Genomic DNA, 26,314 nt, shown 5'->3' on the forward strand with positions numbered 1-26,314 from the left:
CGTTCTGGGCACTTTCACATCAGTTTTGTCACTTGTCCTCCGGTCTCTGTAAGCTGCAGGCAGGACTGGCAACCCCTGACCTTTCAAAGGCCCTGGTACTTTTCCTTTCCCCCAGGATATCCAAGTCCATGGTTTTATCAGATACCAATCTAGATAACAAAACCTAAAGTAGTTAAAAGACTGGATCAAGGTCACACAGGATGTGTGTAGGACCACAGGTCCATAGAGGACCAACTTTCTGTACAGGTGTGACCCTCCGAGATGGCACAGGTAGGGAATCTCTGAAGGTATCAGCTTCTCAGGAGAGACTGCAAAGCTGCTGAGGAGCAGGAAACAGAGGACAATCTTGACGATCTGTGTTCTCTTAGAAAGAGTGCTGAGATGCATGAGTGTTGGGGAGACCATTGAGTGTTGAGGCCAAGAGCATTAGTCACAACGAGGTAGAATGCCTAGAGCTAGAGAATCCCTTACAAGCAACTCATGAGACTGGAAATCCATAGCAAGATGGAATACATGGTCACTTTGCCAACATAATAAACAAAGAAGAAGTAAATTCTTTGGTTTTGCCAATATGGTTACCAAGTCACTTGGGGGAAATGGGTTTGTAGAAACAAGGACACCATTATCCAAAGTGCAGGGCTCAGATGGGGTCTGGAGGAGAGTAAACTAAGTTGAAGCAATGCATCAGGGCGGCCACACTCCACCCCTCAGCCAGCCAGCCCCACTCTTCTGAAAGTGGAAAGGGCCTTCGACACCCACCACAGCCTGCTCTGTTGCAGTCAAGAGTGGAAGGCAGCGACAGCTTCTAAAAAACCTTTGGTATTCTTGATGAAGCATCTTAACTTCCTTCAAACAACGCTTTTATGCCTGTTTCTATCTCTTTGGGTTGAGAAAGGAAAATAAATCAGTAGCACTTTACTGAGTACCTGCTATGGGGCAGGCCCTATGTCAGGCACAAGGAAGCACTTCACACCCCCTCCCCTTTGGAAAGTGGTGAGTGTTCAAAAAGGCTTCCCCAAAATGGCATGTAAACATTTATATTAGTTTGCCTTGTTTTCAATAGCAAATATACATGATAACTGTACAAAATTTAGAAAATATAGGAAATCATAAGAAAGCAAAAATTACCCAGCATTCTGTATGTAGTTTTGCATTTTATGAATGATACTTAATAGTCTTTCTTGAGCTAATATATTTTAATATTGTTACTTTATATTCTTCCCTGTCATTAAAAACTTAAATTCCTGGAAATCAAGACTCAGCCCTCTGAGTGCCATGTCATTCCTTAAAAGTGCAGGTCTCTTGTCTGCTTTTTAGGAATGAGGTGTCAATTTGGAGTGATTCCAAATCAGCATGCATGATATTTCATTGCATGGATATACCAAAATTTTATGCCAAAATGTATCTTTAACCATTATGTTACTTAGGTCAGTCCATTCAGATTGTTCTAACTTTTCTCTATTATACACTGGGCTGAAACTTGAAGGATAATTAGCCAGGAAAAGAGTGGGGGGGGGGTGTATTCAGGCAAAGAACAAGAGGCTTACACTTTTTAAAATGTATAAAATAGATTAATTGAAATGTTCAGTAGTAATGATAACAGTAACTAATACATAGTACTTATTATGAGCCAGCGATGTTCTAATTCTTTTATAGATGCTAATGTATTTGGTCCTATTAGTATTATCTCCTGTCACACTTTAGGAAACTGAAGCACAGACAGGTAAGTAATCTACGGAAGAAGACACAGCTAATCATAATAGATTTGGAAATGACCCGAAAGAGGTCTGGCTCTAGAGCAGAGGTCCTCAAACTTTTTAAACAGGGGGCCAGTTCACTGTCCCTCAGACCGTTGGAGGGCCAGACTATAGTTTTAAAAAAACTATGAACAAATTCCTATGCACACTGCACATATCTTATTTTGAAGTAAAAAAACAAAACAGGAACAAATACAGTATTTATATTTGCATGTGGCCTGCGGGCCATAGTTTGAGGACCCCTGCTCTAGAGTATAAGTAAATCAGAAAAGGAAAATGTGCTTGTTACAAATTTATGTTAAAAGCTTATCACCTGCCTGGCCATGGTGGTTCAGTGGTTGATTGTCGACCTATGAACCAGGAAACCCAGTCTGGGCACATGCCTGAGTTTTGGGCTCAATCCCTAGTGGTGGGCGTGCGGGGGGGCAGCTGATCAACGATTCTCATCACTGATGTTTCTATCTCTCTCTCCCTTCCTCTCTGAAATCAGTAAAAATATATATATATTTTTAAAAAGCTTAATAGCCAAAGTTTTGTAATTACGATGTAAAATGTCTTTCAGTTTTACATATTGCATGTCTTTTAAACAGTGGAATTCATGGCTTTCTCTCTTTTCCTTAGAAAGTTAAGGGAATTAAATAGTGGTTTTCCTTATTTGTTCTAAATATTAACCTCTGCAGCTCTCGTGGGATGTACCCGTTTATTACTCACTCTGCCCTGTGATTTACAAGAAGAGGAAATTGTGCTGTGCCAAGTTGACACCTCATTCCTAAAAAGCAGACAAGAGCCCTGCACTTTTAAGGAATTGCATGGCATTCAGAGGGCTGAGTCTTGATTTCCAGGAAGTTTGAAAGTGGCAAGTGATGTGGCCAAAGGCGGGCAGAGGTCAGGTCATGGAGAAGCTTCCGTTTCATGCTGGAAACAACTCAGTATTTAAAGGATTTTTAACAGAGAGAAACAGAGACTGATTTGCACTTTAGCAAAATCATTTCAGATGCTGTGTGATGGTGGAATAGCTTTGAGAGGCAAACTGGAAGAAAACCTAGTTGACAGGATATTCTTACAGCTGTCACGGAGAGGAATGAGGAGGGCCTGACCTAAGACAGTAGCCATGGGGATGGTGAGAAGCAGATACATTTAATTTCAAAATCCAATAGAGTCGGTGAATGAATACAGTAGCCTCCCCTTATCTCGGGGGATACATTCCAAGTCCCACAGTGGATGCCTAAAGTCTCAGGCAATACTACCCTACATATATTTTTTCTAGTTGTTTGTATGGATAAATCCTATATAATAAAAGCCTAATATGCTAAGTGTCCAACCATTCATTCGACTGTTGGACCAGTCACTATGACATGCACTGACCACCAGGGGGCATATGCTTCAACTGGTAGGTTAGCTTGCTGCTGGGGTCCAGCCTATCAGGACTGGGCAAAATGGGCCAGACACACCCTGGAGTCCTCCCACAGTCCCTCCCCAACCCCAATCGGCCACCAGTGGGGTCCCTCGGCCTGGCCTGCACCCTCTCACAATCCGGGACCCCTTGGGCAATGTCAGAGAGCCGGTTTCAGCCTGATCCCCACAGGCCAGGCCAAGGGACCTCACCAGTGCATGAATCTGTGCACTGGGCCTCTAGTACATAAGAATAAACTGTGTTTCATGTCCTCACAACTGTAAACCTCCTTTCGCCAACCCCTGTATGCTTTTGCCTATACTACATGCATACTTTTTCACTTAAAGGAAGCACTTTACAGCTTCTCTTTGGCATATGCCAATTGCCAGCATCATTACTCTTGCACTTCGGAGCCAACATTAAGCAAATAAGTGTTAGTTGAACACAAGCACAGTGATACCAACAATCACTCTGATAACTGAGATGGCTACTGAGTGACTAATGGCAGACAGTGTATACAGTGCGGGTACACCAGACCAAGACAGGATTCACATCCCCAGTGGGATGGAGCAGGACAGTGTACAGTTTAAAACTTATGAATTTTTTATCATTGAATTTTTCATTTAAAATTTGGAACATGATTGACCATGGGTAACTGAAACCAAGGAAAGTGAAACCACAGATAAGGGGGGACACTGTAGGTGAAGGAGGTGAAGGGGGAGGGGGACTAGCCGAAAGTGACTCCCAGGTTTCTGACTTGGGAGCTGTGTAGGAGGGAATGCCTTTTACTGAGTAGAGAATGCAGAAGAGAAGCAGGGACAGGGAGAAGGATCTAATCCAATGCCCAGATGTATGCCTTGATCTACTGTACACATACAAAAAAATGGCCAGAGGAGCATGACAAGGACTCAAGATAGAAAAGCAGAGGGAGGGGGCTGCATAGAGACATTGTCCCTCTAGGATGCTAGAAAGGGACCCAGGGCATTGTTTCTACCTACAGGGAAGGTGGAGCCACGCCTGCTGCAACCTGACTCCGGGCCACACCTGAAAAAAGGAGGCTGAGGCTGGACCAAACAGGAGCATCAATATTAGTGAACCCGTCCTAACCGGTTTGGCTCCGTGGATAGAGTGTCGGTCTGCGGACTGAAGGGTCCTGGGTTCGATTCCGGTTAAGGGCATGTACCTTGGTTGCGGGCACATCCCCAGTAGGGGGTGTGCAGGAGGCAGCTGATCGATGTTTCTAACTATCTCTCTCCCTTCCTCTCTGTGAAAAATCAATAAAATATATTAAAAAATATAAAATAAAAATATGTTTTTTAAAAAAATATTAGTGAACCCATCCATGGAGCCCCCAGTGTCAAAGGGAGAGAGCTGAGATTGACACCTGGGGAAGTTCAACTTTAGGGCCAGAAACAGAAAGGGAACCAACCCAGCAGGGCCAGGGCTTGGGAAGCAATGAGGACAAGGCAGGGATGTTGCAGAACATGAATTGCTCAGCCAGAATTCCCTGCTCTCAAGACTGGGGTGCTCTGCTAGACTGAGATGGGGCCTCAAAGAGGCTGGAATAAGCAAGGAATCTAAGGCACAGATCAAGCCCCTCCATGTTGAGGACCCACTGTGTTGGCGGCTGGCTACTTTCTGCCACCGCTGCCTAAGAGACCTTGGTTGATCCCCAAAGATCAAGACCTTGACTCCATGGCTTTTCTTGCCTTTCCTTCTTCTTAGTATTTCAATTCCATAGTGGGACTAGGACATAACACATACTGTTAATTAAATCAGTGATTTGTTCATTCATTCACCCAATTTTTATTAAGCTCCACTATGTGCCAGGCGTTGTGGTTATCACTGGAGATACATTGCTAAATGATGCAGACAGTGAAATATAAAACTGACCAATTCTATCTGCGTGATCCTGCCCTAATCACTTCACCTGGAAACATCAATTTTCCACCTAGGAAATGTCTAAGACGCTTCGCAATCAACTCAACCATCCCAAGGCTCCCTCACATTATTCAGTCAACACATGCAGAGTAAATACACACTTTGCATACAAGTATGTTATTTTCCAATTTGAGTAAAAGAAAAACACCATAAGACAAAAGGCTATTTCCTGGTTTTAGGACTGATAGGGAAAAATCTTACACACATAATTACTAAGATAGAATTTTATATTCAATAAATCACCTTTATTAAAATAAACAAAATTATAAGAAATAGAGACTATGTCAGAAAATTCATCATGTTATAATTATCATGTGCTAGGATTTGGTTTAAATCCACCAACAAGACATGGTATGAATTTGGTTTGAAATCAACAGGACATGGTCTAAATTTTTTGAAGAGAAAATTACATAAATAATGCACATAATGCAACGCAGTAAGTTCTGTAATCATGGAATAGATAATAGTCCATTTCTGATAATAGTCCATTATCAGAAAGTGGCTGATTCAGCATTTTCCATTTCCTTTTTCTTGTCCTGCCCAACTCATAGAAACTAGCTCTCATACACTGAATCACAAGTATGAAGGGGGTTTCCCCCAAGAAGTAAAGGAGGGAACACAATTTAGGATATCAACTGGGCAGAGGATGTGGGTGAGGAGGAGGCATTGTCTGTGATCTAGAGTTTCCAATGAAACAAGTGATAGACTCAATTTTCCGGAACCGACAGTAACAAGGGATGACACCTGGATGCTAAAGCCTCAGTGAAACCGGCCACTGTCCTGACCTTGTCTTTGCTTCACCTCCCTCAAGACCAGCATTGGCAATCCCAGGGATGGGACAGAAACAGAGCCCACGTGTTTCAGAGAAGGAACTCCACAGACACAGAAGGACAGAGTTCCTAAGGTGTGGTCTCCCTTTGCTCATGTTTGTTTCCTCCATTGTTCTAGCCCCTTTTGGGGGAATTCTACACCCTCGGATATGGCTCCAGTTTAGCTCCATCGTCCATATTTGCTCCACCAGTGTGCAGCGACACCCACGGCTCTCTCCTGCTGAGCCAGCAATTTTACCCCTGTGACTGCATCAGCTGGACCCCTGTGACTGCATCAGCTGGACCCCTGCACATCCCCATCCATGAATGTTCAAATCCTGGGCAGCTTTCAAGACCCAACCAAAATCCCATCCCTTTCAAGAAGCCTTCCTCAGCCCTCCCAAGGGAGGTCATTGCTTCCTCCCCCTCCTTTATTTCCCCCCAGGAATCTTAGCACTTTCTTCTAAGTGCTGTGGTTACCTGTTTATATATATATTCGGCCCCTCCTAGTAGACCAGGGGCATCTAGAGGACAAAGATCATTAAGAAGAACTAAATCTGTTTCTCATTATAAAATGTCACTTACGCCTATTCATTATGTAACAATAAAATAATAAAGAATGGAGAAGGAAAAACCATACAGACCTGACTGAGAAAGTAGGCCCTTTCACACCACTGACATTATGAATCAAAAAGAATAAAAAAAGAAAACTGCTTTGAATTCGGCATTATTTATGTAAATATGATACAGGTTCCTTAAAATAGTTCAGAGACATGGAAATCAAGACTTCATTTTAGCAAAGGACCTTGGATAGAAACTTGGTATATTTCTCTCAAATTAAAATTAAATAATCGACAACAACCTACTTTCCAACCAGTGTTGCTGTAAATGTTTTAAAACAAAATGTGTTTGTAAATTTGTGAGCCGACTAGGAAGGAAAAACATGTTCATGTTAAAAAATTGAGAAAATACCCAGCTGGCATGGCTCAGTGGCTGTGTGTCGATCTATGAGCCAGAAGATCACGGTTCAATTCCCAGCCAGGGCACATGCCTGGATTGTGGGCTGAGTCCCCAAGTGTGGTGCCTGCAGGAGGCAGCCGATCAATGATTCTCTTTCATCATTGTTTTTATCTCTCTCTCTCCCTCTCCCTTCCTCTCTGAAATCAATAAAAATAAATTTTTAAAAACTGAGGAAACTGCAGAAAAAGAGAAAAATAAGAAAAATAGCCATCCATAGATCTTTCACACACATATATAAGTACTATTGCAGCATTGGGGCATTTATTTCCAATGCTTTTTATTTTTTCTTGCCTAGCATCTGTATATGGTTATAATATTTGTCATATGTGTGTATATATTTGTATAATTCTTCATCTTGTACAATTTGTATAATTTTTCATCTTACATTTCTCCCCATCTTACATTTTTTAATATATTTTTATTTATTTCAGCGAGGAAGGGAGAGGGAGAAAGAGGTAGAAACATCAATGATGACAGAGAATCATTGATCGGCTCCCTCTTGCATGCTCCACACTGAGGATCGAGCCTGCAACCCGGGCATGTGCCTTTGATTAGAACTGAACCCAGGACCCTTTAGTCCATAGGCTGATGCTCTTTCCACTGAGCCAAACCAGCCAGTGCTAATCTTACATTTTTGTAACTGATATTATTCTACTACACTCCATTCAGATTATGGGCTTAATAATAAGCAATCCAGTGGATATACCACATTTTACTTTATCATTTCTGATAGAGGAACATTTGGGTCTCCTTATTTTGGAGCTATAAATGATGCTGGGTCAGATATATGTTCATGTTGGAAGATGCTTTCTTATTTGGGTTGGTTTCTTTAGAACTCTTTCCTAGAAATGTGTTCAAGTTACCAGGTATAAATATTTTTAGGCTCCTGACATGTTAACACCCACATCTAATGTTTCTTTATAATCCTCAACTAGTATTTAACCCAGTGACCCTAGTCATTCAATGACCGTTAGATGAGTGGACAAATGACAGAACCATGACCTCATCCTTCCTAGTCCTCTAGCAGAGACTCCTTACTTCCGTTTCTTACATCCAAGCGAGGCTGTGCCACCCTCCACAACATCATCACATCTACCCCATCTGAGTGGTTAGAGCAGCTGGGGAAGCACAGACGTTTCAGCCCTGTGGGTAGGACGGGGCTGGAGAGTTCATGTATAGGTTCTATGGAAAGGGACCGGCTAAGAATAGCCCAGAGTCAAGACACTCTTCTCTCCTCCTGCTCTCAGGGGAAACCATTTCCTCACAAGAAACCAGAACAAGTCACGAGTTGTGGGCTCAGACTTACAGCTCAGAGAAGCTATTCTTGGATATCCTGAACCCCTGTGGTCGCCCAGGACCCTGAGTTGTGCAACACTCAGCCGATGCTTAAAAATTTCCCACCTCACCCCGGGATTCCATTTCCTCATCCACAGGGCTGCCTATAAAGAGCAGGGGAGATGGCTTCGCAAAGCAGAAGGACGCAGCCAGCAGCGAGTGCCTGCTCCCATCTCTGCTCTCCTGACAAGCGAGCTCACAGTTCATCTGCTCAGCATCATGAAGGTCTCCGGGGCTGCCCTGGCCGTCCTCCTCTGCACCATGGCCCTCTGCAGCCAAGTCTTGTCTGCACCAGGTGAGTCTGAGCTGCTGCAGTGGGCATCCCTGCTCTCTGGCCACAGTCAGACCACAACCATCTTTTTTTGTGGTCTTGAGAGCCTCTGAGAGAAAACAGAGAACTTCTTAAAGGACCATAAAGCATCGTTGCTTTTTTTCTGCAAGACTTGTATTTTCATTAAAAGGGTGTTAACTAGCCTTGTCCCCATATCTGAGAGCCAGGGTCGGGTAGGGGAGCAATAGTCCCATTTTACAGATGGCAAAGTAGAGACCTAAGCAAGTGAGTTCACCAGAGACAGAATCCAAGTCTTGCTACTGCCCGGCGGTGGTATTCTGCAGCTAACCCATTCTAGGTCCCCCAAGAGCTCTTTCCTTGGATGTCATAGGAGATATGTCCAAGGTTTCTCTCTTGCTGGGGTATGGCTTCTTGAATCAGACAGGATTGCCTGAAGGGAGATGAGATTACAGAACAGTCTGCTTGGATGTCTGGATCACAAAAAGAAAGACAGTACCCACAATGAAGACGCAAAGAGAACGAGGATACATTCAGAAGCAAGGACAGAGACAGGGATTCTTCTAAACAGAAATGCCCAGAGCCTTCTAGTGGCCTTGTCTCCCAGCCCACGCCTTGAGCAAGGCTGTCTTCCTCACCCTCAGGGATTAGCTCTCAGATCTTGCCTTTGCTCCTGAACTGTGACTCAGGCTCATTCTGTCCCTTCCTCGACAGCTGGTGCTGACACCCCGACCGCCTGCTGCTTCACCTATGCGCCTCGGCCGATTCCACGTACATACATCGTCGACTATTTTGAGACCAGCAGCCAGTGTTCCAAGCCTGGTGTCATGTAAGTGCCAGTCTTCCTGCCCATCCCTGGGGAGATAGAGAGGATGTGGGGGGGGGGGGGGGAGCAGTGCCCAGGGGCACAGAAGGGCCCTGTCCTCCAGGAGATCCTATCAACTATGCAGGACCCAGATTGCTGAGATGTGGCCTGGCCTGGCCAGGGGCTTGCAGAGTCAGGGCAGGAGCTGGCCCAGCCCAGAGGGAAGGGAGGGGAAGAGGGGGCTGCAGCAGGATCCTCTGAGGGGCTCCCTGAGTCAGTGGGAAGAGCTCTCTGGATTGAAATAGGTGGAGGGTCCCTGAGAGAGCAAGGAGGCCCTGAGCTGCCCAGCACAGAGTGGGGTGGAGGGCCACGGTGGGGCCAGGGTTCCCCTGCTGGACTCCCCAGTGTGTAACCCTTCCATTCCTCTCCATAGCTTCCAAACCAGAAGAGGCCGGCAGGTCTGTGCCAACCCCAATGAGGACTGGGTCCGGGAATACGTCGCCGACCTGGAGCTGAATGCCTGAGTGGCCTGGCAGCTTTGAGGAACCCAGTGACCTCAGTGGACCAACAGGAGGCAGGGGCCTGAGCCTTGGAAACACCCCTGTCACCTCCACAGCTACCTCTCCTGTGGGCTGGTTGTTGCCAGCACCCACACTCTGGGACTCTTCCTAACTTAAATTTCAGCTTATTTATACTATTTAATTTTTGTAATTTATTTTGAACATCATGCTGTGTTTGGGACTATTTGCTCCAAGAGATCTCGGGATACCTTCTTCACCACCCTCCCCTCCCCTCCCCCTTCACTTGCACTGTGATTGGTAACAATTGAGCGACTGCCATCAGTTTGTTCTGGGCAGAGGTGGCGCCAAAGCCACCAGACTGACATATATCTATGAAACGTTTCTGCTCAGTGCTGTGTTCAGCATGGAGAAATAATAAAGATGCTCTTTTAAAAAAGTAAACTGGTTCTGAGTTTGGTTTTGTTTATCTGGCAAATCAGAACCACTGGTTGAAAGGAATACTAGGCAAAGAATAGAAAGATGTGAAATGGAGGGAAATTGGGAGAGATGGAAGGGGGCTACCACAGAGACACTCTGCTTGACACTGAAGCCACATTTCCGGAACATTGAAATTATGAATATTTTATAAATCAATTCATACTGTACATGCTCTAGGAGAATTCACACTCGAATGGATACCATTAAGAAGGGTATTCATGGTACGTAGTTAGGATAAATCAAACTTCCTTTATAGCAATTACTAACATATCTGAGACTTACTCTAGGCTCAGTACTTTCATTGCAGTGTCTATTCCATCTTCACAATGAGATAATATAGCCTACTGACAGAAGAGTAAACTGGGGCTAGTGCTCAGAGAAGTTAAGCAACTTGGCCAAGATCACACAGCAAATGGTACAACTGATTCCCGAACTAGACTTTGCTATAACTACCAACTATGTTCTTAACCAGTAGCCAAGTTATTTCCCAAATGCAATCCACCTATATTCAATCACAAGCAATGATTGTGGTTTTTTAATCTTTATTGTTGAAAGTATTACATATGTTCCCTTTTTCCTCCCCATTGACCCCCTCCAGGCCTTCTTCACCCTACTGACTGTGTCCAAGGGTTATGCATCTTTGCATACAAGGTCTTTGGTTGATTACCTCCCACGCATCTACCCTCCCCACCTTCCCTCCAAGATCCCACACTCTGTTTCATGAACAATGGTCATTTAAACAATTCATATCAGAATTTTTAGATGGACCTGAAAATGTGTATTTCTACCAAGCTTATCGGGCTTTCCTCATGCATGTTAACAGCTGAGAATCACGGAAATAGTCAGACAGGATCTATCACTCTTCCAAATGCGGTGCATACCTGCATATGGTAACAGGTATATTGCACCTTCTTTTCTTTGAACCCATGCTCCACAAAATGAATGGCTAATGTTAAAGGGAAAGTTAGCCAGTCTACATGTGGAGCAGAATTCTGTTTCTATGTTAACTGAGAAAGCTGAGTTATTTAATAGATGGATTGCCTGAGCTATAGTTATAACTATAAGAAATGTACACTAGCTAGGGTCCTTTTTGCCAAAGGAGAAATCCAAAAGAGTTATGGGAAAACAAACATGTATTAATTTTTATAAGCCATGATTATTTCATTTGGTTTAAAATAATCTATTTTAATACCCAAATGAGTTTAGAATTGTAGTGGTCAAACTCTTTTTTAAAAAAATATATATTTTATTGATTTTTTACAGAGAGGAAGAGAGAGGGATGGAGAGTTAGAAACATCAATGAGAGAGAAACATCTATCGGCTGTTTCCTACACACCTCCTACTGGGGATGTGCCCACAACCAAGGTATATGCCCTTGACCAGAATCGAACCTGGGATCTTTCAGTCCGCAGGCCAACGCTCTATCCACTGAGCCAAACCAGTTAGGGCTGGTCAAACTCTTTAGAGTACAATTAAACACTCCCATTAAGCAAACATTAAAATGCACATACTATCTGACATAGTTATCATTGGCCCTGATTCCATCTCTAGGAATCTATTTTGTAGCAACATTATCAAAGGATAGGAATATATAGGCACAAGGAAATTCTTTGCAGCACGGTTTATAAACAGCAAGCAAATGGAAACATCCATCAGTGAAGGATTAAGGCAGTAGAGGATTTAGATGCCCACCAATGGAATATTTTGTGGTCAGTAAGAAGGATAACACACATTTATACCTATGGCAAGTGCCCATAATAGTATGTACAAAAGGTATATATATTTACATCTAATATTTGTGTACACACTCTACATATATGCTATAAAAGTATATGTATAAAATGTTATTATTTTTATTTTTAAAGCCATATCTACATATATATTTGCAAAGGCAAATATTTGGAAAGATACATTTCCATTAGCTAACCGATTTCTTAGAGGAAATGGGAATAACATATTTTTAAGAATGGGTACTTTTCCTTTTTATTTTCTGCACTTTTTTAATAGTTTTATTTACTTTTCAGTGAGCATGAATTGCTTACCCCTCTGGTCTCATCTTACCCCACTCTTTGATGGGTGATATTCTATCCATCGGAACCATTTTCTGGTTGGGACTCTGAGCTGACACAGAGAAGACAGAGTTTGGCTAGTCATAACAGTCTGTATGCCACAACGGCTTTTATATAATAAGGACAATGCAATGAAGAAGTCCTTTTGGCCAAGACTTTCACATCATACACATACACACAGAGGGTCCTCCCAGGCAACATTTTACAATCCCCTCCCATTATGAGGGCCCCGTTCCCCTAACACCATCACCATCCACACCTATGGTAAGTGTGAAGGCACTATCATGAAAATGGGAGGAACAGCCTTGGTCTCCAAAGAAACAGTGAAGGTGTCCCCATTTCTTATTGACTTCCAGCACCGTGGGACAAACAAAACCTGCTCAATTACACTAAACTGTTCCGCAAGGTCCAGCAACCCAAAGCCAAACGAGAAGCTTAACCAGCTCAACATCCCTTAAATACAAGTGTTGTGAACAGAGTAATTGAACAAAGATCCCTATGAGGAAAAAGGGAGAATGGGGATTGCATTGTTAAGCAGGATATAGAGGCTTTCAGAGTCTGAGATGTGACTGAGATCCTTGGTCAGCCTCCTGGTTGACCTCCCTGGGGAATGCCCACCATGGACACATACATGTGCTGGGGAAGAGCCCTTCTCTGAGGGCTGCCCACCTCCTGTCCGTGTGAGGTAGGAGCCTGGGGTTTGCCCGTGGTGTTGAGCAATCAATGGCCATTTTGGGCTGGTCTTGTGGTTTCTTTGGCAATGCAACACCCTTCTAATAATAGCAGGTTTCTGGTTTTTCTTTCTGTCAATTCTACGGGCTAAACAACCAGAAACAAAGAGCTTGTCCAATTATACATCTTGCATTGTAACTGGGGTCAGGGATGTGTGCTTCCTAGCAGAGGCCTCAATACTACAGTCACCCCTACATCCCTACCTCCCAGGCCTCTGGTGAGAGACCTCTGCTTCCATCTTGGCCCCTGCACAGGTGGGGCAATGTGAAGAAGTGATGATCCTCACCCAAGGATATTTTTTCCATTGATTTTAGAGTGAAAGTGGAAGGGAGGGGGAGAAACATCGATATGAGAGAGATACATCAATTGGTTGCCTCCCGCACAGGCCCCAACTAGGGCCTGGGATCAAGCCTGCAACTAAGGCACGTGCCCTTGACTGGAATAGAACCTGGGACCCTTCAGCCAATGCTCTAACCTCTGAGCCAAACCGGGGAGGGCCCAGCACAAATATTTATGTACCTTCACAAGAAGGGAAGACAAATATTTCCTACAAGAGGGCGGGAGGGGGAGTTAGGGCCGCAGTGGAACTCTGTTGTTTTGTGCGTTTTTTTCCCTGTTATGTCTCCCACCTCCCACTCTGCTTGCCCTACCTTTAGCTTGCAGTAGAAATTTCTGCATATGTAGCCCTTCTAGACTCCAGCTGATGGTGACAGTCAACAGGTTGGGAAGGCCTTCCTTGGCAAAGCTGACTGTTTTTCCTTTCCCGATTTCAGATGAGCCCATTTCAATGTAGCCTCCATCTTCCTGGTCAATGCAAGAAGTAGCTATTATATTCCAATATACAGAATCTTACCTATCAAATTCTTTAATGTTGCAGCCTTAGTGTTTGACACAGGGCCTTAGCACCCACCATACGACAGACCACAGTTCAACCAGCAGCAGCATCATGTGAGAGCAGTTCTCCAAGGTGGTGCCCAGACCACAGCACCTGAGAACTCATTAGAAATGCAAATTCCAAGCCCTCCTCTGGAAGGTGGAGCACAGCAATCCGGGTTTTAACAAATCTCCAGGTAATTCCCATGCACAACAAAGTTAAAAACCCACTTCCATTTAACAACAATGGTGCTCACCAAATTCCCTCCTACTTTTTCTGATCAGCCAATCCCACACTTCAGTCTGGGCTGTTACATGTTTTTTTTAAATTGATTTCAGAGAGGAAGGGAGAAGGAGGGAGAGCTAGAAACATCAATAATGAGAATCATTGATCGGCTGCCTCCTGCATGCCCCGCACTGGGGATCGAGGCATGTGCTCTTGACTGGAATCGAACCCAGGTCCTTCAGTCCGCAGGGTGACGCCTTATCTACTGAGCCAAACCAGCTAGGGTGAGCTATTACTTTTAACTGACCCTGTAGCTACACACAGATACAGGACTCTATTTCTCAGGATGCTGGAAGTTTCAAGGAGGAAAACAGGCAAACAAACCTAACTCAAAGAGGCTTGAATACATGAACCTGTGGCTCCAAGACTTGAAGGGTACAGGCAAGGCCCATGGGCCCTGTTTTCTTCTCTTTCTGATCCCCCTTCCACGTGAGAATGCCAGGGGCTTCCAGTACCTTCCAGTGCTCCATGAATCCTTCATTTTATTCAGGGAACAGAGAGACTGTGTCCCACTGAAAAATATCACTAGGTTCTCTTGGACTTGCCTGACTTAAGGTCAGAATCCCAATTCCTAACCATTCACCGTGGCTGTGGGGAGGGTTTCACTGATTTGCTTCTAGTGGGTCTCAACCTTCCTAATGCCGCGACCCTTTATTACAGTTCCTCATGTTGTGGTGACCCCAACCATAAAATTATTTTCGTTGCTACTTCATAACTGTAATTTTGCTACTGTTATGAATCGTAATGTAAATATCTGATATGCAGGATGTATTTTCATTGTTCGCGACCCACAGGTTGAGAACCGCTTGATTAACTTAAGCGAATCAAGGCACATTCCTGGATAGTGGGTTGGATGAATTTCATACAAACTTGAAGTCTGAGGATGATGGGGAAGACTGGCTTCTCAAAGGACTATGGGTTTCTGGCATCAGGAAGGATGTAGAATAGATGCTGGTCAGGAAAAACCTATCCTCATTAAAATGTATTTGCTGGTCCTTTCCTGGGGCTTTTCCCCCTTGATGCATGAAGGACACTAACACTTTGTATGTGATGAACATTTCTTCTCCTGTGCTCTCTAGTTGGGAAGCTCTTAGTCTCCCCCCTCTTGATTTTTAAGAAGATGCTGACCTGTGTGTTTCCTATTGACTTACAAATGACTACTGCCCAAATCTGAGGCTGGGACATCACACTCTTCGTGGTTCCAGAGTAACCACTGGAAATGAAACTACATGTCGGCTCCAGGACATACCAATGAGGGTAGGACTGGCCCCGCCACGGCACCACCTAACCACTCCACACAAGCAGAAGGCCAGGGACAGGGGAAATGGAAGAACTGAATCATCATTACTGAGTTTGCCCATACTGAGGAAGCGTGGGAAGTCCTTTAATATTAGTTGGCCAAAGGGGTAGGTGAGAGAGGACACCTTGCTATTTCTATTCTCCTTATTTCCTGGGACCAGCATCCACAAAAAAATATTATATGGAGTTGACACATCCCCAGACACTGGGTGGGTCCTCATTAAAAGAAACTAATTTTTATGAGAAACACACTCATAGACACAGAGAACAGACTGACAGCTGTTAGAGGGGAGGGAGTGGCAGGGCAGGTGAAAAAGGTGAAGGGATTAAGCAAAAATTAATTCATAGATACGGAAAAAAGTATGGTGGTTACCAGAGGGAAAGGGTGAGTGGGGGACATAGAAGAGAGTAAGAGGGGGATAAATGGTGATGGAAGGAGACATGACTTTGGGTGGTGAACATACAACACAATATATAAATGATATGTTACAGAATTATACACCTGAAACCTATATAATTTTATTAACCAATGTCACCCCAGTAAATTCAATTAAAAATAAATAATTTTAAAATACTGTATCAGCAACACCTAAAAATATGCAAATAAATAAACAAAAATAAAATAAGCCAATTTGCATCTTGGATTTTTTTTTAACTTATAACATAAGCACTTCCCATGTCATTACATTGTGTGTAAAGGCTACCTAATAGTCAACCAAGTCAAGACGCTATCATTTTCTTCACCATTTCCATGTTGTAGATGATTTAAACTGGGTCTAATTTTCAATTGCTATCAATGTGCTGGGGACCAAATATTCTTATGCATAAACCTTTCTCCCATATTTGAAGTTACTTAATTAGGAAATAGAGTCCTAAACACGGATTATCTTGGTCAAAGGCTAAGATTATCTTAAGTTTCCTAATGCACATGAGCACCCACAGCTAACACATCTTCGGGCCCTTTACTTTGTGTGTATCGGGGCCCTTGTTGGATCTCTCTTATGAGCAGGTGTCGGAAAGGCTGCCTGCACGCCTGACTCCTGAGCCCAGGCCTTGCTAACACAGCTCTGTCCCTGGATGTGGTTTCAGATGGGTTGTGCTGCTCAGGACTCATGGCATCACTGCACCCGTCACACCTATTCGGTTCGAACAGCTGTGGAATAACAGAGAAGTTTCTGCTCTGCTGAGGGAAACTATGACTAGAGAGCTCTAGTGAGAAGAAACCAGTCAAGTGTTGTCCCAGGGTGACATCAACTTCTCACCTCCTCTTGCTGTGGAAACCACTTCCCCATTAAACAGCCCCAGACAAGTGAGTACTTGGAACTATTATTGCAAATACACTGAACCCTGTGATTACCCAAGACCCCTCTTGCATGTACAAGTCAACAGGTACCACTACACTTAAAAACTTCCTTTCTCCACACCCCCAGTTTCCATCTCCCTGGGGTCCAGAGGACACAGTGTGGACCCTAGAAGGAAGCTGGCATCAGCGAGTCGTGGGCCTTCACTGTCCTCCTCACCATGGCCCTCTGTTCCCAGGCCTCCTCTGACTAGTGTCCTCCACTTTCTGGCTCGGGTCAGACCATATCATCAAAGTCCTATGGATAGAGGCACCCAAGTGAAATCAAAATTCCCTGGGCTATCATTCAGGAAGCTTTTCTTTCCAAAGGAGTTTTAGCTTTCCGTTCTAAACACCTGGAAGGCAGGGTAGGGGTGTGCCTTACTTGGGGAATGGTTAAATTGAGTGGGTGTTCAACAAGAAGCAGAATCCAGCTTCACCTGCTTCCCAGGGATCAGCTCAGTAATAAACTCACCTCGCTGGCACTTCGTAGGTGATTTACAGAGATAGTCTCTTGCAGGAAAAATCTCTTCCCCGACCAGATTAAGTTTCCCAGATAGAACTAGAACAAGAGGCAGACTCTTCATTTATCAGCCTTCCCTGCAGGGAAAGATGGAAACCAAAGCTAAGGTTAGAGCAAACATGAGAGAGAGAGGAGCCAGTCCAAGATGGCGACATAAAAAGAGCCTTGAATTGACCTCCTCCCACGGACACACCGGATCTACAGCTGCATGTGGAACAATTTCCTCAAAAAAAAAAACCCAGAAAAACCCAACCAAAAAAAAAAACAACAACCCTGGAAACTAGCTGAGCAGGTGCTTTGCATCTGCAAACAAGAAAAAGCCACACTGCGGTGGTCAGGAGAGGCTGAGACATAGTTCCATAATCCATAGTCACGAGGGAATCGCAAACCCGGAGCTTCTCCCTGGGGAGAGAAGGGTGAGTACCCCACATCAGGCACCTGAGAGACAAGCTCCCCAACATCTGGCTTTGACAACCACGGGCTGTGTCCAGGCCCAGCGCAGAAGCAGCCTCTGGAAGCGCTGATTTTCCATCAGAGAGATTCACCTGCTGATCCCAGAGCCTTGGCCTAGGGGCCAGGCCTGCTGGGAAACTCCGGGAACAGAGGCACTGGGGAGCCACGGTCACACTCCCTCTGCCTCACTGCAGCTGGCAGGCACCGTTTGTTTTTTTCTTTCTGGTTTTTTTCTTTCTTTTTTTACCCTAAACATATTTCCTTCTCGGCAGGTGCCATCTTTACCCTCCACCGGCGAGCACCATCTTTGCACTCTCCCTCTGCCACGCTCCACAGCATCTCCCAGAGGGCCACTTTACACCGGTCTGGTGCCCTGGTCTTTGCGGCTGCCACCCAGGGGTGCCCCCTGATTACTGGCTCGAGTGGCTGGGGGAGGGTGGGGACTTGAGTTCCTGAGTCTCAGGGAACCGTAACCATCAGAGAGATGGCAACAAGGGGCTACCGCACTGTACAAGCAGCAGACAGAACATACCGCATCTCTCTGTGAAAGGGGCCTGTTTGCCTGCCCTGGTGCTTTGGCCTGAGGGGCAGGCTTCGGGTTTGGCACACATCTGGGGGCTACAGGTGCTCGCAAGGAACATAAGCCAGGGGACACTAGCTTTGCCCTCTCCCTCTGCCTCGCTACATCGACCATTACCCAGGGCACACCTTCACATGGCCTGGCCTGGTGGCCAGCAGGGCTTACACTTTTGGTTCCATTGAAATGTGTATACACTGAGTGGCCAGATTATTATGACCACCCCATCAGTACAATGAAGTGAATTAGTTATGCAAATAATAATAATAATACCTTGAGAGTATTTGCTTAGGAAGTTTTCAATATTCAGTATTTTTGGAAGTGTCAATGAAGTGCTGATGTGGTGGTTATAATAATCTGGCCACTCAGTGTATAGGATGGAGCCAGCAGGACTTGTGTGTAGGGAGCAGCCTGGGAGCCAGGGACAGAAGAAATTGGGGAGGAAATGATAAAAGGGGGAGGCTGCCTGTAGAGACCCTCTAAATCATTGAGGAAAAGGCTAGGGATCTGAGCTTGGTCCTGAGAAAGCGGGCTGATCCTGTGCTTCCCGAGGTGGAGGGGTACAGGGATGGGAGGGGGCAATGTGGGACCAGAATTCCCCTGCTGATTCCTCAATTTTTTTTAAATATATTTTATTGATTTTTTACAGAGAGGAAGAGAAGGGGATAGAGAGTTAGAAACATCGATGAGAGAGAAACATCCATCAGCCGCCTCCTGCACAACCACTACTGGGGATGTGCCCGCAACCAAGGCACATGCCCTTGACCAGAATCGAACCTGGGACCCTTCAGTCCGCAGGCTGACGCTTTATCCACTGAGCCAAACTGGTTACGGCAATGATTCCTCAATTTTTGTAATTCTATCCTTCTTCAGAGCTTCCAAACCAAAGAGGCCAGCGGGTCTGTGCCAACCCACTAGGTCCTGGTGTCAAGTACATCACTGACCTTGGAGCTGAATCCCCAAGTGACCTAGGATCAACAAGAAACCAGTTACATTTGAGGGCAGATTAGGGAGCAGGGGCCCAAGCCCAAGAAATGTTCCTTCAACTCCCAAAGCCACCTCTCCTATGGGCTGGTTGCCAAGCAACCACACTCCTAATGTAAGTTTTAGTTTATTTTAGACTATTTATATTTTGTAATGTATTTCCATGTGTTCTTGCCTGCTTTTCTGGGAGAGACCTCACAACATCACCCCTCCTTAGGCCTTCTGGTCACACAGTGGTTGACACACACTCAGTGTGTAGGTGAGTGGTTATATTTAGCTTGTTCTTCTAGGGGAAATTGTTCCAAAACCATCAACCAACAATTATTTATAGAATGTTAATGACCACTTCTGTATTCAATTGTGTGAAATGGGATTTTAAAAAAACAAAAACATTCTTAATTGTTTTATTTTATCAGAATATGTTATAGAATCATCAATAGTAATTTTATTGGCTTTGTTTTGTGACAAAGTCAGGATCTCTGGGTGGAAAAAAATGATGGGGGGCAAAGATTAGTAAAATCTGAAAAGGGGAAGTGAGCAGGAAGGAAATGACAATAATACCTGTATATTCCAAAAAGTTAAAAATAAAACATTATTTTTCAAAACGATTATTTTAAAGACTATTATGTACCTAGTGTATAATGTAATAGATAAATATGTTCCTTTCTAGGTAAATACATTCTTGATATATAGTGATCTATTTAAGTTTATTTTTCATATAAATCAAGCTTCCTTAAGAATTATGCATTGTCCTTTAAATCCTAACAATTGCACCAAGGGCTAAGTACTATCACTAGCCCCAGTTGATAGAGGGGAAAGGTTGACTCAGAGAGTTAAACCAGCTTGCCCACTGTCGTGCAGCTAATAAATAATATAACTAAGATGCAAGCCTTGCCCTCATTTCTCAGAGCATGCCAGAACCACCTGGGATGGCTGTCAAAAATGCTCACAGTAGAACTTATTGGGTTTGGATCTGGGCATCTAGATTTTAACCAACTCCCCATGTGATTTACATGTAGACAGAAGACCAAAAACCACTGAATTAATCAATAAGGATTTACCACTCTTTTCTTAATAGAATATATATGGTAATTTTTAAAATAAGCCCTACTTGCTTTTGTTTTAAATTATCTATATTTTGTACCAAAAAGTGGATCTTGGGTAGTCAGGATTTTTGAAGAGCAAGACACAATTTATTTTTTTATTTTTTAATATATTTTTATTGCTATCAGAGAGGAAGGGAAAGGGAGAGATAGATAGAAACATCAATGATGAGAGAGAATTACTGATCGGCTGCCTCCTGCACACCCTGTACTGGGGATCAAGCCCACCACCCAGGCTTGTGCCCTGACCGGAAATCAAACCGTGACTTCCTAGTTCATAGGTTTACAGTCAACCACTGAGCCACACACACAAAGGCTGGGCAAAGACAGTTTCTTAGCAAATTTAATAACTTACATACTTTCCAATCTAGCTACCTTATTTCTAGGAATGTATTTCAAGAAATTCTACCTAAAGACACACAGGTATAGGCACACAGATATTCTTTGTAGCCCAGCTTGTAAAAGCAATGAAAGAGAAACAAATTCATCAAAATAGGAACAGTTTAAAACATCATAGTATAGCCACATAATAAATATGAAACCACTGAACGGGATGAAGTACATAAAGATAATATTTGTGTGAAACTATGTATATAAAATATGTATATCAACAATCATACCAATATTTATATTATTACGTATTTGTTAGCCTGAGCACTTTAAGAAAAGACATCTTCTTGGAGCACCCAGCCCTGTGCCAGGTGCAAGAATTTACAAGTCAAGTGCAGACTGGATTCAGCACCTTTGCCCACACAGCCAGGGATCTCTGTGGACATCAGCCCTGAGACCATCCCACCAGCTCCTGCTGGCAGAGTCCCTCCAAGCAGCGGTCTATGGGTAGGATGAGCCCATTTTGAGAGGCAAAGGGGATACTATGAGTAATTGGGCTGCCACAACTGATATACACTAGGTTTCCCTAAGCAAGGAGGAATACATGATTCCCCAATCCATGCGCAGTGCCATTGGAAAGAAGGCTCAAGCTCAGCTATCTTCCCCGGGGTCACCTGACCAATGGGAAACTCACTCCCTGTGGTGGAAATACAACAAATCAACAAGTTCACGCCAGAAAGATAATAGATACAAACAAACAAAAGAGATAGTGGCCAGCCTAGTGGGTTCCTCCTTTGTGGAGGGAAGGCCATGACTTCTCCTCCTGTAGAAACCCACTGAGGGGTCTCAAGAGAGTAATTTGTAAAGCTAAGTGATTCACTTCACAGTTGGATATCATAGGGTGAAGGACCAATTGAAGGGAGATCAGAGATTCAGAAAGAATCACGGGTTATAGTGATACTTAAGGCTCACCAATCAAGCCCTGCCTGAAGCTAATGCTACTTCTTGAAGTTTCCGGTATGTGAGCAAAGAGTTCCCTTTATTGAGTCAGCTTTTCTGATGCTAAAACTCAAACCACCCTAACTGCTACAGAGCCTGAAAAATGCACTTGGCTGAGGCAGAGGTGAGGTCAAAGTCAGTGAGGACACCCTTAGCTATCACAGCAGCTGGTTACCACCCCCCACCCCCCACCCCATGGCCTGTTATAGATTCTTACCAAGGCCAGCTGCCAGCCACGGTTGCATCAAAAAGGGAAATTCAAGATGTTGGAGACTAGTTACTTCTTGCATAAATCAGTAAAGCCTGTTAAGAAAGAGATTAGCTGACTTTGAAGTTGGCTTCTCTGTTAGCAGAGAAAGAAAAAAGTTTATAAGAGTCCCTTTCTACTCACTGCCTTTAAACCCAGCTGGTTGAGAATCAGTGATCTGGAAAAGCAGAATTCTCCCCTCCAAGCTAATGTTTGTATAAGCAGAAATGGGAAGATGGGAGGCTAGGAAGGGGTCCATACACAGCCTGATCCTTCCCCTCTTCTTTTAAGTATTTATCTTGTGAACAAGATGAACAATCGCGTCCTTTGTGAAGGCATAGTTGGGATGCGGGCAGAGAGGCAGGGAGCGAACTGTGGTGACCTCCATGCTGTGGCACTGTTTCATCAGCAGAGGGCAGTGTGGAAGCAGAAGTCAGTGAAATGAGAAGGCTGTGGCAGCGAAAGGAATGACTAGAGCTGCCAGAGGTGAGCTGGAGAGGCTCTCTGAAACCCAGTCCTCGGGGCGACCCTGGCTGACAGGTTTTGGATGCTAATTAACCACCCAGCAGAATTGACCAAAAACAGACCAGAAGCCTTGGAAAGCTGAAAGGAAGTTGTATTGCCTCTGAAACACCAAGGCTGGCCCCCAACAGCCTACGACTGCACCCCAACAGTGGTTCTGTGCATTCACATCACCTCAGGAGTTTTTAGATCACTGATGCCCCACCCCACCTAACTCCAATTAAAGTGGTAACTTTTGAGTGAGGTCCTGGTATTGGGAATTTTTTAAATCTCCCCCCAGTGATTCTAAAGTGAACTCTATCTCCCACAGGAAATAGACTTTATAAGGGGTATTCACCTCCAATAAAATACAGGATTCCCAGTTAAATTTGAATTTCAGATACACAACAAATAATTTTTTGTACAAGTGTGTCCCAAATATTGCATGGGACATACTTTTACTAAAAAAATTATTCATACTCTATTTTTATTTGCTAACTCTGGCCACTCTAGCCCGCAAGCCTCACCTCAGATATGACTAGTAAGAACATTCTCCCAGCCCTGGCCAGGAGGCTCAGTTGGTTGGAGTGTCATCCAGTATACCAAAAGGTTGCTGGTTCAATTCCTGGTCAGGGCACATACCCAGGTTGCAGGGTTTAATCCCTGGTTAGGGCACGTACAGGAGGCAACCAATAGATGTTTCTCTCTCTCCCTTCCTCTCTCTCTTTTTACTGTGAGTTGAAGGGAGGCATTATTGTAGTCACAATATATGGAAAATTTTGTATTTTTCTTATTTATACTTGATATTATGAGACTTTTCCAAATCATTCCAGTATTTTTAAAAGCTGCCTAATTTATTCAATCATCATCCTAGTGTATTAACGTTATCATACATTATCGTAGCACGAACATTTGGACTGGTTCCAATTTTTTGTTATAAATAAACTGTAGCAAACGTTTACATGCATAAAACTTTCTCCACAAATGATCTTATTTCCCTAACATATTTTCCTAGCTATAGACTTTCTGGGTCAAAAAATAAGGACAGGTAGGGCTTCTCATCTATATAGGTGCTCCATATCAGATGCATGTTTATTTCCTTTCCCTCCAGTTGAACCCAGTGATGACATATTGTAGGAACTTGTGAATGTTTGATGAAGGAAACAGTGATTTAAAAAAAGCTGACCTTCACTCCTGTTATGCCTGTACCCCAAGCTTCCCCAATTCCATTCTGCCCATCTGGGTCTGGATCAAACATGGCTCAGGCTACTTAAGACTTTGTGACATCATGACATATGTCACACCTGTGAAGAACATAAGTCTGTGCTCTGTGGAAGGGAAAGGGGAATGGTACAGTTCATAGATAGATCTGTTAATGGTAGAAGGAGTCAGCTAAGCTTTGTACCCTGGTGACAACAACTCCTGGCTTCCCCCTCACTGGTTAATCATTTCCTTCGAAGCGCCAACCAACGTGATGTCATGCTCTTTTTCACCCAGAGTGTGGTTTAAGTGTGACTTGTGTGCCCAGGATGCTGTGGCATCATCACAGATGTCACCCTAGATCAGTGATGGCGAACCTTTTGAGCTCGGCATGTCAGCATTTTGAAAAACCCTAACTTAACTCTCGTGCCATGTCACCTATAGAAATTTTTTAATATTTGCAACCATAGTAAAATAAAGACTTATATTTTTGATATTTATTTTATATATTTAAATGCCATTTAACAAAGAAAAATCAATCAAAAAAAATGAGTTCGTGTGTCACATCTGACACGCCTGTCATAGGTTTGCCATCACTGCCCTAGATGGTCAGAAGAGCTGTAACAAGTGTCTTATCTGCCCTGTGGAAGGAATCACTAATCTGTAGATCTCTCCATGAACTTACAGCTGACATTAACATCATACGACCTCCTCTCACTGTCCAAAATATTTCCACATAATCTGCCCCAACAAGTGAGCAACTGAGCTATTCTTGTGTACCTGGAACCTCCACGTGACCGAGGTACCTCAGCATGTGCACCTCGTGACATGACACCATCCCCAGCCTCCTGTTCCTCACGGCCTAGAGTTGCCTATAAATAGGCAGGACATGGGTTGGGACACAAAATGAATGTAGGCAGAGGCAAGTGTCCAGACCCATCTTGGCTTTGCCCACACTCCTCCACCTGCCCAGTATCACTGAGGTTTCGAAGGCTGCTCTTGTTAACATCTCCTCACAAGTCTTATCTGTACCACAGGATTCTCTCGACCCTCATCCTTGTTTCCCTTTAGAGTTGTGTCCCAAGGCTCTGGGATGTCTGAACCATATCATTTAAGTCCTATGGCTTGAGAGTCACTAAGTAAAAGCAAAGAACTTCACAGAAGGTTTCAAAATATTCTGGGCTGTTTCCCAATGACTTTTATGTATCCTCATCTCTGGACATGAAAGACAGAGGAGGGCAAATGCCAGGTCCCACTGGTTCCTACGATGAGCCAAATGGCGGATTCCCCTCCGTTCTCCTGAAGACATCCTCCCTATGAGTGATTTTCAGAACCATCTGTGGACCAGATGAAGTTCCCCCAAAGAGACGGAACAAGGGCCAACTATTCCAATAGCTCTATTCCCTGAAGAGGGAGCAAGACAAGGGCAGAGAGTCAAAACAAAAATTCAAGGTAAAGAAGAAATGCTTAGTTTCCTTGGTTCCCTTTATGCCCTACTCTGAGCGGCATACTCTGAGACCCTGAGCAGTGACATCTCCATCAACTTTCTGCTGGTCCCCTCGGGGTGGAAGAAGTTGAGTTGGCTTTTTTCGGGCTGATTTCCACTTCCTCGCAGTTAGGGCAGACATCGCACTGCCTCCCTTACTTCTCTCCAGACCTGTCATAAATGTGTTGACTGCAGTGACACTAACAGTGTTCCTACTGTTGTGTGATGTCAGTACTTTTCCTCCTTCCTGGAGAGAAGCAGGGCTTGTGGAGGAGAGATAACCCACGGGACACGGGGTGTGGAGAAGATAGTCATAGGTAGGGGGCTTTATTTCTTTCTGGTTTGTTTTTTTTCTCTTCCCAGGATTTTTGAAATAAAATTGCATATAAAATTGTTCATCCTGCTTATTAATTCTTAATATTAAAAATCAAGTATTGTCATGTCACTCTATCTGGTAATGGTCCATCAGTGGGTTAACTTTATCATTCCAACACTGTAGAATGTGTAGTTTGCTGTCAATTATTTGATCATAGATAAAGTGCACCAAACAACATTGTCCCTAATGTGCTCCACATTTGTGAGGTCATTTCCATAGAATAGATTATGAGAAATAAATTATGAGTTCAAAGAGTATGGACATTTTTAAGACTGCTGACCACACCCAGTGTTATATCTAGACATCATTGTAGGTCTGTGGTGAATGTTTGATAAATAGACAATTACTGGAAGGTTAATTCTTACTTTTACCATTCTTGTACCTCCAGGCTTCCCAATTCTGTATTTTCCATCTACAGTGTGAGTCCCTTGGCTTATGCTGCCTGAGACTCGATGGCATTATTATTCTTGTCACACTTAAATGGACAGAACGGTTGTGGAAGTGCACCAGAGCACTGCTCTATGGAAGGAGGCGGTGACCCCACACTTCAGAGAGATCTGTCATGTGAAAAGGAAACAGCTAAGCATGGT

At 43.9% G+C, this 26,314-nt stretch overlaps 1 protein-coding gene across 1 annotated transcript; it reads left to right on the forward strand.

Annotated features, from left to right (window-relative positions):
- Positions 1-8,474: 8,474 nt before the first annotated feature.
- On the forward strand, positions 8,475-9,873 carry LOC308532906 (C-C motif chemokine 3-like; the record flags this gene model as incomplete). The annotated part of the gene is made up of 3 exons (XM_081110582.1): positions 8,475-8,550; positions 9,259-9,373; positions 9,783-9,873. 3 exons carry the CDS (start codon positions 8,475-8,477, stop codon positions 9,871-9,873), a joined length of 282 nt encoding a protein of 93 aa, XP_080966708.1.
- Positions 9,874-26,314: the final 16,441 nt, after the last annotated feature.

The sequence above is a fragment of the Myotis nattereri genome (assembly GCF_964212035.1).
Source record: "Myotis nattereri genome assembly, chromosome: 16".
NCBI lineage: Eukaryota > Metazoa > Chordata > Mammalia > Chiroptera > Vespertilionidae > Myotis > Myotis nattereri.